This window comes from Myxine glutinosa, chromosome 5, assembly GCF_964187855.1.
Source record: "Myxine glutinosa chromosome 5, kmMyxGlut1.1, whole genome shotgun sequence".
NCBI classification, from domain to species: domain Eukaryota; kingdom Metazoa; phylum Chordata; class Myxini; order Myxiniformes; family Myxinidae; genus Myxine; species Myxine glutinosa.
In genome coordinates, this window is record NC_136265.1 from 54,545,692 (window position 1) to 54,563,041 (window position 17,350).

A 17,350-nucleotide genomic window follows, 5' to 3' on the forward strand; every position below is an offset into this window, starting at 1 on the left:
GTGAAAGAGCGGCAGAGCAGGATTTTAGGACCCGTGGGCTGATGCCGTCTGGTCCAGTTGCAGAATCAGAGTCGAGGTTTGACAGAAACTTCTCCACCTTGTCAGGAGGAAAGGACACAGAGTCCAGGAGCAGCTGGATTATAATAATTAATTATTATACATGCTCGACTTGTTAAAGTAAACAAATTGTAGCAATGTTTGAATGCTGTTTTTCTGCCTATATGTTGTGAAGGAGAGAGGGCCTGATGGGTAACGAGTGCCACTTTGTGGTTTATCCATCAAACCGTGTTGGTGCGATCATGCTTATCAAGCAATTGGCTTCACTGGTTGGTTGTACATTATGCCACCAAGATTTACCCAGACAGGAAGGAAATACATAGGCTCATTAATTTTGTAAGATATCAAGGCAGAAGATTACTCATTCAATGCGATGATGTCCTACAAATAATTGAGATGGATGGCAAGATTGATGTCCTACAAACTTTTATTTCATCGAGATTTTGATTTTTCAAAGCACGTGCGGCTTTGTGTTGTCGGGGGGAACATACACATGCGTGTCGGGAGCGTTCGTTTAAAGTTTGTGTTTACGCTGTCCCAATGCTTTCATCAATGTAGCATTTGTATAGATGGAGCCGTCGACGTGCCATTTCCTTTTGCCCACATACGGTACCGCAAACTCGGGACGAGCAAATGTCAGAATGCCGCCCCGTGAACACCTTCGAGACAGCATCGATCTAACTAACGGATCCCTGCGAAAGGGAAGATTCTCCATCGATCTACCTTGAAACGAGCCAAGTTAGTTGCGCCTTCTGCACCTGGAACTCATTTTTGTTCTATTGGTGAATGCCCGTGTGCCTCACAGGATGCTGGCCTATTTCCACTCATAAATAATGTGCCAGTCCTTGCATTTTATGGAAGTAAAAGTGAAAATATTGTTTTTATGCAACCTTATACGCCGTCCGCGTTTTAGTATCAGGGTTTTTGAATGTAAGCATTCCAGGGTTGTGTGCGCGCGCACGCTATTCGGTTGTGCGACGAAGCTGTAGGCCGGTGGCCTTTTTGCATTTTTGTCCTCGGAATCAGTTTGTCCAACAAATTAATTTTGTCTGACATCGGGGCCATTGAGTACCAGTTCACTGGTAATTCCCTGTTTGTCATTAAAGGCGGCAAAACGGGTTGGCGTCAGGAAGGGCATCCGGCCGTAAAACATTGCTTCAAAAAGGGGACCAAAAAAAAAAAAAACAACAGCCACGGTTCCCGAAAAAGGCCAACCCCCGCTTTGCGGGGAAAAATGGCCTCTAAAGGTGGTTATTTTTTTTTTTTATATCGGGGCGTAACGTTTGCAACAAATAAGTCCACTGTATCCGGACTTGTCTGTGCTGGCCTTTTAACACGCGTCTGAACATTATTGGTGTGGTGTTGGCAAAAAGATGGACACAGCATCTGTAAAAGGAAAGACAACTTATCGCTTTTTCATGCCGTGTTTGTGTTCTTGGAATCGACATGTCGGACACTGTTTGGTGATGCGGACTGTTTGCTGCGGGCCCACATCGTTTGGTCGAGGCTGTTCATTCTTCATTCGTTTGTTCATTTCACGTAAAAAAAAGTTGGCAGTCGTTCGTTCATTTCATGTCAAAAGGTTGGCAGCCGTGACAGTACGCAGTCATAGACCTCTAATTTAAGACTTTTTCACCTGTTTCCATTCAGCTTTGATACCACTTCCACATTTTGGGGGCCATTAGAGAGGGGTTTCGGAAGGGGTGGTCGGGGAAATGAGGGGATGGTGGGCGAGGATTTTATTTAATTTTCCCGCCTCGCCTCTTGTGCACTGTTTAGACAGCTGTCGCCTGTGCGCGCTGCCGTGGTGAATGACGCTCAGCTGAACAGCAAACATAACAGGCGGTGTAGCCTTTCGGCCGAGGTCCCACAGGTGCTGCCGGACAAGCGTAAGATTCCATATTGACCAGTTGGAACAACATGGATGCACGGTTATCACTGTGCAATGCACCATCCTGGGCCAGAACCCGGAAGTAGAGCTAAGTCAAAATGACGACACGATTTTCTGTTGTCTTGGCGATCCACCGAGTGCGGTGTTCTATAAGTGTTGAAATCCTTTCCATCCACTCCCCTCCACCTGAGATGGACCTCGGGGTCTTCAAAGCAAATAGAGGAGCAACGGAATGACTAACTCGGTGGTGTAATGGTTAGAGCGTGTTCTGAGTCCGGGAGGTCGGTGGTTTGAACCCTGGCCGGGTCATATCAAAAACTTAAAAAATTGTACGTGCTGCTTACCTGCTTGATGCTCACCTTAAAAAGAATAGAGCTCAGACAAACAACCATATCTTGGCAACCATAGCATAGGCTTTGATGAGACTAATCGCTTCCTGCATTGAAGTCGTTTGTAAGGGAACTCTTATAATTTTTATTATTATTATTATTATTATTATTATTATTATTAATATTATTATTATGGATCCAATCCTTTCAGGATGGGATACCTATTGATTTTCTTCTCTTTATGAGGGTACCAAATACCTTTCAGGCTGTGATACCCTATTGTTATTGGTAACATTATTATTAGGTCACCTGTAACGCAGTTCCGGGGAGCTTATGGGATGGCGCGGCTTCAGTCTGTAAACACTTGCAACGTCTCTGAAATTGCTGATGGGATTGTGACCAAACTTGGCACAAATGATACTTTGTATGTTGCAATCCAACTTTGTGCATTGTATTAAAAAAAAATCGTGGTATGAGGGGGTCTACCGGGGGTCAAAGTGGATCCAGGTTTGACCCCCCACCCTCCCTCCAAAATAGGTATTTGCGTTCTTCTCCGAAACTTCACACACAATTTTGATGACACTTGACCACAACGGGGGAGGAGGGTGGGGGGAGGGGGGGTTGCCCCCCAAAATAGGTATTTGCTTTCTTCTCAGAAACTACACACACAATTTCGATTAAACATCATCACAAGCATCATCACCCCTGATGTACCAATGTTTGTTCACAGCATTATAAAAATGGAGGTCTAACAAGGGAAAAACAAAAGCAACCAAAGTAGGCTTCTTTTTTTTCTTTTGGTTAAATTCTTATGATTACGTTAGTATGATTCTACATGCCGCCCAGTCTTCTAGCAAGCATTGAAATGGGTTTAAAATACCGCGATACTGTTTGAAATACCTTTTCACCATAGAAGCCCTTCCTCGCACGTAGATTTTTTTTTAAAAATAATCATGACATCATAGGTCACGTGGTATGGGTGCCATCTTGGGAAACCGAAAAACTTTGCATCACTATATCTGCAAAACAGCTCCATGGGAAAAAATTGAAACATGGCTCATTGAAAAGTAGTCCCCATGGGGAATAACATATGTTAATGATGATGTCATAGATGCCTCCTTTATGACGTCGTAATTCGACAAGTAGAACTCTTGATCTGATCAGTAAGGAAAATTCTTGAGCGTGATCTACGCAAAAATTGTATGGGAGAATTAAATTGACAACATCATCAGTCACGTAGTTCGGCAGCCATATTGTATTGAACATAAAACACTTAAAAAACCCAGAAAACCTACCTTCTCCGAAACAGCTGCACAGATCGAGGCAAAACTTTGCGAGCATGATATCCTATTCATGACGAACAAATAGGTCCCTGCCATAACGTCATAGGTCACATGGCTTGGCAGCTATGATTTTAAAAAGCATATATATATAATATATAACCACCTTTAGAGGCCATTTTTCCCCGCAAAGCGGGGGTTGGCCTTTTTTGGGAACCGTGGTTGTTGTTTTTTTGTTTTTTTTGGTCCCCTTTTTGAAGCAATGTTTTACGGCCGGATGCCCTTCCTGCCGCCAACCCTTTTTGTCGCCTTTTACGACAAGCAGGGAATTACCAGTGAACTGGTACTCAATTTGCCGACCTCGGAAGGATGACAGGCTGAGTCAACCCCCCTGGCGTTAATTCAGCGATCGACCGGGATTCTAACCCAGGATCCTAGGATCCTAAGCTGGCACCCTAGCCGCTAGCCCAACACCAGAGATTTTTTAAAGCATAAACCTTTAAAATCAACTCGTCCAGAATGGCTAGACAGATTGAGTGGAAACTTCACACAAATGTACCCCATGCCTTGGAGAAAAATAGGATTGCGGGTCCTGAAGCTCACCTGGATCGGGAGCAAAAGTCACTCAAACCCCCCACAGACCCACTTAGACCCTGAAATTTTTAATGCCGTGAACAAACTTTGGTACATCATGGGCGATGAAAGTTGTGATAAAGTTTCATTGAAATTGTGTGTGTAGTTTCGGAGAAGAGAGCAAATACCTATTTGGGGGAGGGGGAGGTGATCAACCCCCACCCCGCCCCCATATACTCCGTTAATGAGCGCAGATTTTGATGCTGTCAATCCACCTTCGTTAGGCATCAGATATGCAGCTTGTGGCCAAATTTCATCAAAATCGTGTGTTTGGTTCAAGTGATAATGACTAAAGTGTTTATACACTCACTCTCACTCTCTCTCTGACGTATCTACAGACACTGCTCGATCGCACAAGCTCACCGGACTAAAGTCCAGTTGAGCTAATAACTGATAGGTCATATGATCTGGCAGCCACATTTCATTGAATGAAACCTTTAAAAAAAATTGTCTCTTGAACCACTTCATTGATGAATGTGAAACTTCACAATTATGATCTAGTAGTCATGGAGAATATATGTTTTGAACTTCATCCTGATCGGACGCAGGGTCTGGTAGCCATGATTATTTTATTTTTTGAATCTGCGTTCTTTTTAAAAAAAAAATTTTTTTTTTTTAAAATGGCTTAAGCTATTGAAGTCAAACTTTGCCAGTAAGATCGAGTCGTCAAGGGGAATAGACGTTTAAAATTCCAACGTGCTTGGTCGCACGGTCTGGCGACCAGAATGTTTAAATTATTTGAAGAAGAAGAGACCTTACAAGGTTTATGTGAAACTTACAAGGTCAACGAGTGCGTCGGAATATAGTTTGATAATTCAAACGTCATTGTTCATATGGTCTAGCAGCCATTTAAAAAATTCCTTTGAATGGAATTTTTTAAATGCATCTCTGGATCAAGTTTTTTTTTTTTTTTTTTTTTTTTTTTTTTGAAAGAGGACGTCATTGGGTCACCCGTTTCATCAAAGCGGGATGTCTTAGTACCCGGTCATCACTGCCAGCAGTTGTTAAGTGGCAGTAGGCGTTATTATTATAACCATTTATTTAAAGGACGTCGGCGTCGTGTTTCCGTCATTTTGTTTCTTAAGCAGTGTAATGGTTTGTGTGCATTTGTTTTGCGCTTGCCTCAACCAATTACATATTGACGTCTCTTTAATTACCTCCGCCACCAACGGTGGATGGAGGTTATGTTTTCACCCGTCTGTCTGTCTGTCTGTCTGTTTGTCTGTCTGTGAACAAGATATCTCAAAAAGTTGTGGACGGGTGGAGATAGTGTATGTGACAAGGACGAAATGATTAGATTTTGGTGAAGATCCGGATTCAGATCCGGCTACTACAATTTTAAAAAGTGATTCTTCACCATTGCAAGATAGGGCTAAAAACGATATCTATATATATATATATCAGGATATCTCAAAAAGTTATGGACGGATTTGGACAAAACTTGGTGGAGAAGTTGTGTGTGTGACAAGGACGAATTGATTCGATTTTGGTGAAGATCTGAATATGAATTGGGATATGAGAATTATTTAATTTTTAAGTGATTCTTCACCATTGAGGGATTGGGCAAAAAGCGATGGATAACATGACATTGAAAAAGGTTATTGACGTGGTATGACTAAATTTGGTGGATGAGTTGATTAGCTGACAAGAACAAGCCGATTCGATTTTGTTTAAGGTCCGAATGCGGATCCCGGTTTATCAGCGGAATCCAAAATGTAAACCGTTCAGCCTGGTGGTTGTGTGCGCTCTACCAGGTGCCGTTCTAGTTTTCATTTTGCTTCCTCTCCCCCTTATCACTCATGTCCTCTTCACCACACTGCTTTCTGTTGTTTGTTTTTTCTTTTTTGCGATCCATGAGAAGAAGTGAAACTGTCAGCCTGTAGATTTCCCTTCGTGAGTCGACAGGCCTGCCATGATAATATACGGACAGATTATATTTTCTCTCTTTACATGGACTCAAAACTAATTGATTCCATACCCCAGGCTAGAATCTGCCTTTCCAATTTCCGTGTGCACATACAGGGGCAGCTTCAGCTATGAGGGCCCAGACAGAAGGTATTGGGGAGGGAATGAGAGGAGGCTTGGAGGAATGATGTTGAAGCCATGAGGTAAGGGAGGGGAGGGGGAATTGGTGACATAAGTCTGAGGATTTGGAATCTATTATTTAATTAGTTATTTATTTAAGGCAGGGATATTCTGGTATTGCACCGTTTGTATGTTATGGGTTCGGGGCTGTGAAAGAGAGACAGAGTATTTGATAATGGGAGCTCAGGAGAAGGCCTGGTAATTAAATCGTGAATTCCGGGATTAAATCGTCGAGATCAGAAAGAAGGAGGACTTTAAATAAAGGTTTGGATTGAGGAGGAGGGGTGGGGGTTGTAAAAGAGATGTAAAGTGGGAAACACAGTGCCGTTTTATGGGGTGGTGAGGATGAAGTTAGAAATGAGGTTTTGACCTGCGTTGGGTTGTGAGGAGGGGTGGAGTGGGGGAGAGGGAGGCTGGTGTTCATCTGTGAGAAGTTGGAATTGGAGGGGTGGAAAGAGTGATGGTTGAAGGGGGAGTTTGCAAAGTCGTGAGTAGAAGGAGTGTTCGGAAGGGGAAGTTGTGGCCAAGATGAAGGAGTGTTCGGAAGGAGAAGTTGTGGCCAAGGTGAAGGAGTGTTCGGAAGGGGAAGCTGTGGCCAAGGTGAAGGAGTTGCTCCAAAATGTACACAGTGCTGAGGATGCAGACTGTGGCATTAAAGGAAAGATTGTAGTGTGGAGGGGATATCTAAACACGAGTTGAAGATCAAGTTGAGGAAACCAAGGAGGATGTTGTTAAGAGATTTTTAAAATTTATTTGATTGTTTTGGAGTCGGTGCAGCATCATCCATGTTTGTGGTGAAAGCGTCTTTGAGGTCCTTCCTGGAGAAGGCGAGATGTGGTTTCGTCGTTTCATATTGGTTGCTTCTGTAATTACAATTGTTTATCATAGTCAGGTTCACTATGTTAACAAATATAATTTCTTTCAAAATTTGGGATTAGCAAACCTGTACATTTTTGGAATCTTCAGAGCATGGAGAATCTGAAAATCAATGTTGGCATTTGCACAGACACCTGCATGGCCGCCATTTTGGATTTTGAAAATGGCCGCCATAAAATACATATTTTGCGCGATCTCGGCTTCCAGTCAACCTAGAAACTTAATTAAATCTGCTAATCCTATTCTGGGTCAAGGAATCCAATAAAGGCCTCAAAATAGTGCCCAGGATTATAGAAAAGCAACAAACAAAGGTAATTGAAAACCATTGTCTTTATATTTGTGATATAACTGTATTACATAATACATGATATTGCAAGTCCTTTGAAGTTATAGGTTGTTATAGGAAGTTATAGGTAGTATCAGATTGAACTATAAGTCCTATACACAGGATCTACTAGGTCTATACCGTTCAGGAATATGCTTTTACAGATCTTCATCACTGTCCTGAGCGTCATTTTCGCAAAGGTGTCTACGCAAATGTAAACATTAATTTTTGGATTCCTCATGCTCTGAATATTCCAAAAATGTACAGTTTTGCTAATCTACCAAAATTTTGAACGAGAAAACATAGTGAACCTGACTATCAGCGTGGCCTCTTTTTGTGGTGACTGGAAAGGTTTGAATGGGAAGTATTGCATTTTATAATATATATTCCCCATGGCCCTTCAGCTGCCACTGGATTGGGAACCCACAAGTTGTGGATTCGATGATTTTAAACCGATTTGGGTCACAAATGTCTCCGACAGGCCTGCTTCAGCTGGTCTGACTTGTAGGCCATGTCAAAAATTCCACACTTTGTGGTTGACTCTTCAATGCCCTCTCGAGCACCATAATGCTGCCACTTTCCTCGCATGTTCAAGGGTCTGCAGGGACTCTGCTCGGTTGACGAGTCATCCTTTACATCAGCTTTGGACTCTCCAATCTAAATGCCATCTTGATCCTATGTGGTCGTGCCTGCTCACTTCTGCCTCGTACTCGTATAATTGCCTCGCAATGACAACGGGCCTTGGCATTGCGTCGTCTAGAACCGTTCCACTGGTGATGCAGCAATCACCCCGGGAACCACAGGGCCCAATTGGTTCCCCCTCCACCCTGCCCCCAACCCCATGTTTAATCCGATGCCGCTCACATACTATCCCAAGTCCGATTTTAAAAGTCGTTTACTCTGGAGTTTTTTTGGAATGAAAATAAATAAATAACTTGCTTTCCCAAACACAAGATGGACATGAGTGTGCGAACCAATTTTTAGGTCATCTCTTCTCGAAGCGATGAACTTGTAAAATGGGTCGTGATCTCCGGATGTCTATCCGTCTGTCCGTCCGTTAACTTTTTGCTATTCTTCCTTCATCACCCAGCTGATTGTTCACCCGGCTGTTACTCTACTAACCCCCTGAATCTTCGGATCCCTATTTGTCCATTATTTACCAACCGATTGCTCTGAAACCCAAATACAGCCCTTCTACTCGATGGCCTCCATAATCTCTCAGGCTTTTATTTTTCGATTTTTGACCATAGAGGCACCTGTGGGTAGGGGGTGGGGGGAGGCGGGGTTAACCCCAGCGAGTAGTGGGGGGAGGGGGAGGTTTATTAACCTCCTGAAACTTTGGATCCTCACTCGATGGTCCACAGGATCTCTCGGTCTTGCATTTTCCGATTTCATGTTCTTCTAATTCGGGCCATGGCAGTTCTCGGCGGAGGGGGTGGGGGGGGGGGGGGGGGAATCCCATGGATCCCATGGATCCCATGAAACGTCTGATCCATACTTGTCCTTTATTCACAAACCAGTTGCTCTGATACCTGATACAACCCTTCTACTTGATGGTTTGCAGGGTCGCTCAGTCTAACATTCTTCAATTTCGTATTGGGGGGTGGAGAGGGGGAGGAGCCCTAGGGGGGATCCCCAGAATCAGCAGAGGTCTGAATTACAGATTAAGAGGTGACCATCATCCCACTCGAGGTTATTTATATTATATTATTTGTCTTCCTTCCCATAACAGTTTGAGACCAAAGACTATTGTCCAGTATTTCACAGTGTGAGGTAAAAGGGGTATCTCCCTGCATGATTATAATGAATAATCGATTAATTAATTTCTTTATTTATTGTAATAGAGTTGAATTAATCTGTGTCGGTTATATCGTAGTTAAAGAGTATCCGCTATCGAGTCTGAGAGGTCAGCGGTGCGATTTTGACCATTGCTGAGTTGTATTCGACTTGAAAAAATTGTATGTGCTGCTTCCTCACTTGATGCTAAGCATTTGGAGGATATAACACGGAGAAACCCTGTGGAGGTCACGTGGGAATTGGGCGGGGGGGGGGGGGGGCTGATGGGGGCTTGAGCTTGAGCTGATGCTCAAGGTCCGTACATGTTTGGTGCACAATAATCGTGCCATTTTGTCATTTTCCGTCCATCTGTGCACACGACACACATAATCTGTAAGCATTTCCCAAGGGCCCCAGAGGTGCACATGGTGGAAGAGGGGATAAGGATAAGGAGAGGAATTTATTTCCAAGTTTCGGACAATTTGTGAGTGATATTATCAACTGTCTGCGTGAAGATAGAGATAAAAATATCACCTCCGACTTTGCAAAGAAAGAGGAAGAAGATTCATTTCCAGCCGGCCAGCTGACTGATGCTACGTCCTGCGATGGAAATGAAAACGAAAGAGCAATTTGGCTCTGATTCTTGGAAACTGATGGTGCCTCAAATTAAACCACAACTTTTCAATAATCATGGCTGCAAGCTTTTATGTTATGTTGGATAAAACCACTGTCGCTGAGTGTCACTACTTGAGGCCTTCTCCAGCTTTGGGCACGGACTTGTCCCAACGTAGTGGAAGCTTTAATTGCTTTCACTGGACCGAACAATGGACGAGGAGTCTGGTAGATCGGAAGAATCAACAAGTTGGTATTCCACGATCGTTGGCTAAACAATGTCCCTTGTTCCATTGAACAGTTGAACAGCATCGCTGTATTTTGACCTTCTAGTCAATTTTCCCTTTTTTTTTTTCTTTTTTTTTGTATACAAGATCGAGGCTCGTGAAAGAGCGAACATTAATCACACAGAAAGACAAACCGACACATAAAACATATAACATGGGGAGCGGTAGACAAGATGGGGCGAGAGGGGGAGGAACACAAACACAACATCTGAGAACAGGGACATCGAGAGATCTGTGGGAGGGAGAGGGCTTTGGGGGGGGGGGAGGCATGGGAAGGTGGGGGAGGGGGGGGGGAGTGGGAGAGATATAAAACATATGGACTGCCGGGACTTCCAGGAAATAAGTTGGAATTTCAAACAAGGTGGATCTGGGGTGAATTAGTGGGGGTAGAAAAGATCAAGGTTTTGGATGGGGAAAGATAAGAGATGGTGGTGAACAGCTGTTTTAAAGACCTGGAGGGAGGAGTGGGATTGAAGGGAGTGTGGGAGTTTGTTTCAGAGGCGGGAGAAAAGAGGAATGAAAGAGTGAAGGTGAGCAGAGAGCCGAGATTTCGGCAGTTTAACCATCAGAGGGTTGCTGGCAGATCTTGTGCAACCTTTAGGAATATTTGGGGGACAAAGCACAGAGAGAGCTGGGGGAGCAAGGCCGGAGAGGAGTCGGTAGAAGACAGAAAGACCACCTACCTGTCTGCGGTGAGTGAGTGAAAGGCCCTCGGAGATCGCTTCATCGTGGGAGATTGAGATTCCAATCAACTTCAATTTGTTTAGATGCTCTTGTACACTTCCATTTCCTCCTTGAGAGCTCGACACCTTTGGCTTGAGAGTGCAATGGTGATTGATCAAGAAGAACAGCGGTTCATATTTTATTTGAAATGCCGTTTCTCAAGGAGAGAGTCATGTGGTTTGTTTTTGGAGGAAATTATATTTTTATGCTGGTTAACCAATAGCCATGATAAGGGGAACTTTAACACAGTGCTGAAAACTGATATAGTTATCAGCGAAACAAAACCGATTGGTAGTTGGCATGATTGAGTCCCACCCCCTCCGGCCCCCCTTTTCCTTCTGCTTTCGTTGTGCTTAGAATAAGCATCATAACCTTGCCATCTTTCCTTGTTCACTGTTCATTCCTTCTGAGATCCCCCAACCATTTCCTTCCAATTCTTTCCTGCCCTCAGGTTACACACGGCCCAGAAAGCCATCCGGCAGACGCAGCTGGCGGTGAAAAAGGTTCACATGCGAATCAATGAGAGACTGAAGGTTGAGGCAGGCCGAACCCAAGTGGTACGCTTTGTCTCTTCTCCTTTTGCATCTTGATTCGACTCGCTATCTTCATATTTTGTGTAAACCCACCACAGTAGACGGATTGCTGAGTGCACCGTGCGGCTTTCACCGTTCGATTGGAGGTTTCATGAGCAATTATTGGCAACAGTCGTGATCAAAATGATCAACTCTCTTTGGAGAGGAAATCGACGTCTGTTGTGGTTAATTATGCAAATTGTTTTGTATTTATCATTGTACATCTCAAAGTTAATGAGTTTTGAATTTTGACATCGCTCACCAATGCGTGACTTTCGAAATGGCGTAATCTGCCCCAAAAATGCTCGGTGCGCATGCGCAGATACCCCAGGAAACTGTCATGTTTGGGGTAAAATAGAGTATATCACTTGTCCAGGATAAGGATTGTTCCTAAAATGGCTCAAAGCTTTAAATTAAGTCAAAAATACTTGGAAGGTACCTGAGAGAAGGGGCTGTGCCTCTGCACAACGAAAGACTTAGAGAATTTTCTCAGCTCGCCGAATGAGCACCTGCTTCTACGACAAATTCCTGACCAGGTGGTCGGTGGAGGGACTTTTTATATATCTGTGGTCTAGGCTCGTGGAAGACAGGACACAGAACAGACCAGAACACAACATAATAACGAGAACAGCAGGAGAAAGGAGAAACGCCAATAGCAGGGCAGAGGGACAAGGCTAACTGAGAAATAATGGGTGCAGGTAATGATGAGGGGTAGTGGAGAACGCAGGGGGTGGACAAGATGGATACATAAGCAAAATATTAGGGTTGGAGTGGTTCAAATGGTGTAGAAAAGATTATTTATTTGGATGCAGGATGACCTGAGATGGTGAACAGCTGTCTTGGAGACTGGGAAAGAAGAATGAGATGAAGAGAGTGTTGAAGGTGGTTCCATAGGTGGGTAAAGAGTGGAATAAATGTGTGGAGGTAAGCAGTGGTTCTGGATTTGGGCGGTTTCACCAGGAGGGGGTTCCTGGTGGCCCCGTGCATCCAGCAAATACTTGGAGGGGGGGGGGGGGGGGGCACAGCACGTAGTGGGCAGAGGGTGCAAGACGAGAAATGAGGCGGAACAACACAGAGATCACCAACCTGTCGGTGATGGCGAAGTGATAGCCCTTAAACTCGGCTTCATCACAAGAGATTCCAATGATATTGAAGGTCTTAGTTTCCATGGTGTTAAGCTGAGATATTAGGCAGGGGAGCTAGCCCAGAGGGGAGAGCAGTACTCTATCAAGCTGCAGATGAAATCCTTGTAAGTGGATAGGAGCTCAGGTGTGCCAAGGAAAGACTTTTCACGACGGAGGATGCCCAGGCGGCATCTCGCTTTGTAGGATCATGAATGACAGCGAGACGCAAGAGCTTGAGTGACTGAACCTCTTTGAGGCTGTTGTTGAGAAACGAGATGGGAGGTTTTGTGGAATGGTCCTTTCAGAGAGAGAGATATACACTTAGTGGGATGTCACATGATTGAAAGACATATTCCAAGCGTTTGACCAGTTTGTGATTTTGTCATGATCTCAGGAGAGGGAAGAGGCTGCATGTCTGTCAGAAGGATGAGGGATGTCACGGCAGAGAGTGGAGTCATCAGCAAAGAGACAGAGGATTTTCCAGAGTCAGTGGGATCATTGATGAATATTAGGAATAAGATGGGGGCCTAAAACACTGCTTTAGGGTACTCCAGCCTTGACAGGAGAGGAGAAGAAAGAGTTTGGTTGAGAGCCATACCTTGGCTACGAGAGTGAAGGAAGTCATTAATCCAAGAGTGGAGTTGACCATGGATTCCATAGGCATACATTTTGGAGAGCAAGACAGGATGCCAGACTGTATCAAAAGCATGGGATATGTCCAGAGAGACGGCCGTGATCTCATTATTGATATTGAGGGCGTCCATCCATTGCTGGGAGAGTGGAAGTAGCATGTCCAAGATAGAGTGACCTGGTCTGAATCCAAATTGGTTATCTGAGATGAGGTTGTTGGAGAAAAGGAAGGATTTAATATCGGAAGTGATAATGGATTCCATGAGATTGCTGATGATTGGAGGTGAGGTGATTGGTCTCTATGCATGAATTTGTGCTGCTGTTAGTTATTTGTGGATTGCTACCAGTGAATGGACTGTATATCTGGATTAATTTGCTACTGAACACCCATGGGAAGGGCATATCTGGGGTTTGTGAATATACAGCGTAAGGTTGAAATTATTATAGCTACTATTAATCATGTTGGGAGGGTGAGCTGTGAGGACCATTATAAATATTTGTTTGGTTCCGGGGCCACAAGTGAAATTATTCAAGATTTTTGCATCTATTGGTAAAAGAAAGGTGCGTTGTGGTGGAAGGGGTGGGAGTTCCTTAGTCATAAACAAACAGTCGTCTCAACCGGAGATTAATCAACGCCACCTGTTCTCCCGACTGCATGAGATGGCGATCAATCCCTTTCTGCACCACACTTGCTAGCGATCTCTGCCTCACCGAATGTGCGTTGACTGTTTAGCATTGTCATCCTTCTCAGAAAGGTATGACAAAAACATCTCGTAGGTTGAAAAAATGAGCTCTTCAGTACAGGAAAACGAAACCTTGTACGACTTAAAAATTGCAATTCACATTTCTTTCAAACATATAACCTGACACGGCCATCTTGAGTTCCAGCAGACGTACTTACATTCGATACAACTTTGAAGAAACACTTGCCAAGTGCACTTGTTGAAGACGTCAACTGAAGAACCCATTGCAGAGTTGCAAGAACCAAGAGGAGAATTATAATGGTTAACATGACATGTAGTCAAAACGGTACACCCTTTAGCCAATGGAAGACGTAACTACGATCATCACAGTGAAATTGCCTTTCACTCGAGTCTTCGGGTTTTGGACTCCGTCAAACGGACGCGAGAGAGTACAGTCATAATGAACGGCATAGAGCATGTTCTCTTTTCAATAGAGCGACGTTTGGAAGTTTCTCGGCTGGAGTGAATTGTGGTCCTGCAGGACATCGAGGAAAAGTTCGCCTTCTCTATGAACACGGGTCGTTTGTTGCACCTGTACACGGATCTTGGGGGAAAAATGATGGTGCACGGTAACTCGAGGAAAGGTAGACTATGTGAGAGTTTTGTGGAAATGCAATCGCGTTTAAGAATACGATCAGCATTTTGGAATTGCGAGCTCAGGAGACAATGGTGGCTTTAGGAAAATGTCGATGCAGGTTGGGGTGCGATATGAGTGAGAGGCAAGGAAAAAAATGGAGACATCGGTACGTTTATCCCATTCCGCACAAATGAGTTCTTTAATCAAAACGACAGAATGTGACTGTGAATAATTTCATATTTAATTGCACCTTTAGTTACCCCTTCGTGCCAGATACAATATAAAAAATAAATAAACAGATTATATTATGCACACCAATAATTCCCACCATGTGACTCATTCTCTCAAGGTACCGTAAGCAAGGCACAGCAGTGATCATTTCCATTTCAATTTGAGACCTTCGGAATGGTGGATGGTGGATTAATGTGTGTTGTCTGTTGGGTTCTCCAGGCACTTTTAACCTGCCATGACGAGCACAGAATCTGTAATTCAAATTGTCTTTTGAACATAATTTTCAGTATTTAGACGATGGTAGCAATAACTTCAAAATGGTTAATTAACCATAATTGTTGCATTCCTGAATGCAAACCAGACTCACAAAAATACAGGAAATACGAGAAATATCAGTGGATGACAGGTGTCAGGTTTGTATAATTTAGTTAGTACAGGCGAGCAGGGACCGTATGTGTATATGTATGTGTATGTATCTGTATATGTATGTATATATGTATGTGTATGTATATGGGTATATGTATGTGTATATGTATATATTATGTGTATGTATGTATATGTATATATGTATATGTGACTGGCTCTGGCGAAAGCAGACACTTGGGGGGCATTTCTCATAGCGAGAAAAAGCCGAACAGAGTCAAAACATGACCACAGGGACCAAATTGAGATTTTTATATGGATATAAAGAGTAACTTCTCTAGATTATTTTGCACCAAAACATGTTTCCAAGAAACAACAGAAAAGTTGTGGAATTCGACGAAAAATCTAAAATGTCATTCTCAAGATGTGCTGAAAAAGACACGAAGATCGCGAAATTTCGATGTTTTACTACGAGCCATACAACGTAATTCGAAGGAGATCCCTGACATACATGTTTGGTATGAATGAAAAGCTCTACGTGTGCACATTCTTTGTGCGTGTGAACTGTATTGTGAACTTGGAACCTAATTATCCCCATTGATTAAACGAATATATAATTGTCATTAAAATACCATAACTTCGTTAATTTTCATCCAATTAACATAATGTATATACCAAATGAAAGAGAAAAGCATGGGGAATCAGATGATATTAAAATCTCAATTTTGATTTTTGCCCCCAAGTGTCTGCTTTTGTCAGAGCCAGTCACATATGTACAGTCACGTGAAAAAGTAAGTACACCCCATGTAAAGTTTTGACTTTTTCAACATATTTCAACATACAGCTATTTGATCTTCATTTCAACAATATTGATAGATAAAGGTGATATAATATAACAAATGTCATGAAACATTTACATTTTGTAGTCCCTTGTATAATTTAAATAAACATAAATGCAAATTTCGCATGTGGAAAAAGTAAGTACACCCTTGGCTCTAATAGGTGGTATTGCCCCCTTTGGCAGAAACAACCTCAAGTAGGCGTTTCTTGTAACTGTCTACCAGTCTCTGACATCGACTGGGAGAAATTTTTGCCCACTCCTCCATGCAGAATTCTTTCAGCTGTGCGGTGTTTGAGGGGTTTCTTGCATGCACAGCTCGTTTCAAATCCCCCCACAACATCTTGATGGGATTTAGATCCGGGCTTTGACTTGGCCATTCTAGAACCCTCCATTTCTTTCATTTCAGCCATTCCTTGGTGGATTTACTGGCATGTTTAGGGTCATTGTGATGTTGCAAGGTCCACCTTAGGTTGAGCTTCAACTTTCTGACAGATGGCCTCACATTATCCTCAAGCACCCTCTGGTACAATTAAGAATTCATCGTGGATTCTATGATGGTGAGCTGCCCAGGCCCTGATGCAGCAAAGCTGCCCCAAACCATAATATTTCCACCACCATGCCTTACAGTTGGTATCAGGTTCTTGTGGTCAAATGCTGTCTTTGGTTTTCGCCAAACATGTTTTCTGGTACTGTGGCCAAATAGCTCCACCTTTGACTCATCTGTCCAGAGCACATTGTTCCAGAAGTGCTGGTCTTTGCCTTGGTGTTCATTGGCAAACTTTAGTCTTGCCCTGATGTTCTTTCTGGACAGCAAAGGTTTCTTCCTGGCACACCTTCCATGTAGATCAAATTTGTGCAACCTCTTTCTAATGGTAGACTCGTGCACTTTCACATCAACAGTGGCAAGAGCTACCTGTAGGTCCCGTGATGACATTCTGGGGTTCTTAGAGACTTATTTCAGCATCTTGCAGTCTGCTCTCGGGCTGAACGTGCTGGGGCGGCCTGGCCTGAACAGGTTGGCAGTTGTTTGGAATCTTCTCCACTTGTAGAGGATCTTCCGGACAGTCGAATGATTGATTTCAATTTGTTTGGAGATCTTTTCGAATCCCTTCCCAGACTCGTAGGCATCTATAACCTTCTTTCTGAAGGCCTCAGAGAGCTCTTTTGATCTTGGCAATGTGATGCCACACACTTCAACAACAAAGAGCAAACCAAACTAAATGTCTGAGGTTTAAATAAGACAGGTTCCTCCAAGATCCTCTCTAACGATGTTCTAATCATTTGCACCTGAGCTGGTGCACCTGATTGTAATTTTAGGTATTTGAAGTAGTGATAAATGTAGGGGTGTACTTACGTTTTCCACATGCGAAATTTGCATTTATGTTTATTTAACTT

At 43.3% G+C, this 17,350-nt stretch overlaps 1 protein-coding gene across 2 annotated transcripts in view; it reads left to right on the plus strand.

Moving 5' to 3' along the window:
• The window catches only part of UVRAG (UV radiation resistance associated), a 96,131-nt gene that overhangs the window by 42,104 nt on the left and 36,677 nt on the right, over positions 1 to 17,350 (plus strand). For both annotated transcript variants that reach the window (XM_068117052.2, XM_068117051.2), the window contains exon 7: positions 11,326 to 11,431. In XM_068117052.2, coding sequence (XP_067973153.2) covers positions 11,326 to 11,431 — 106 coding nt within the window. The remainder of the gene's footprint in view (positions 1 to 11,325; positions 11,432 to 17,350) is intronic.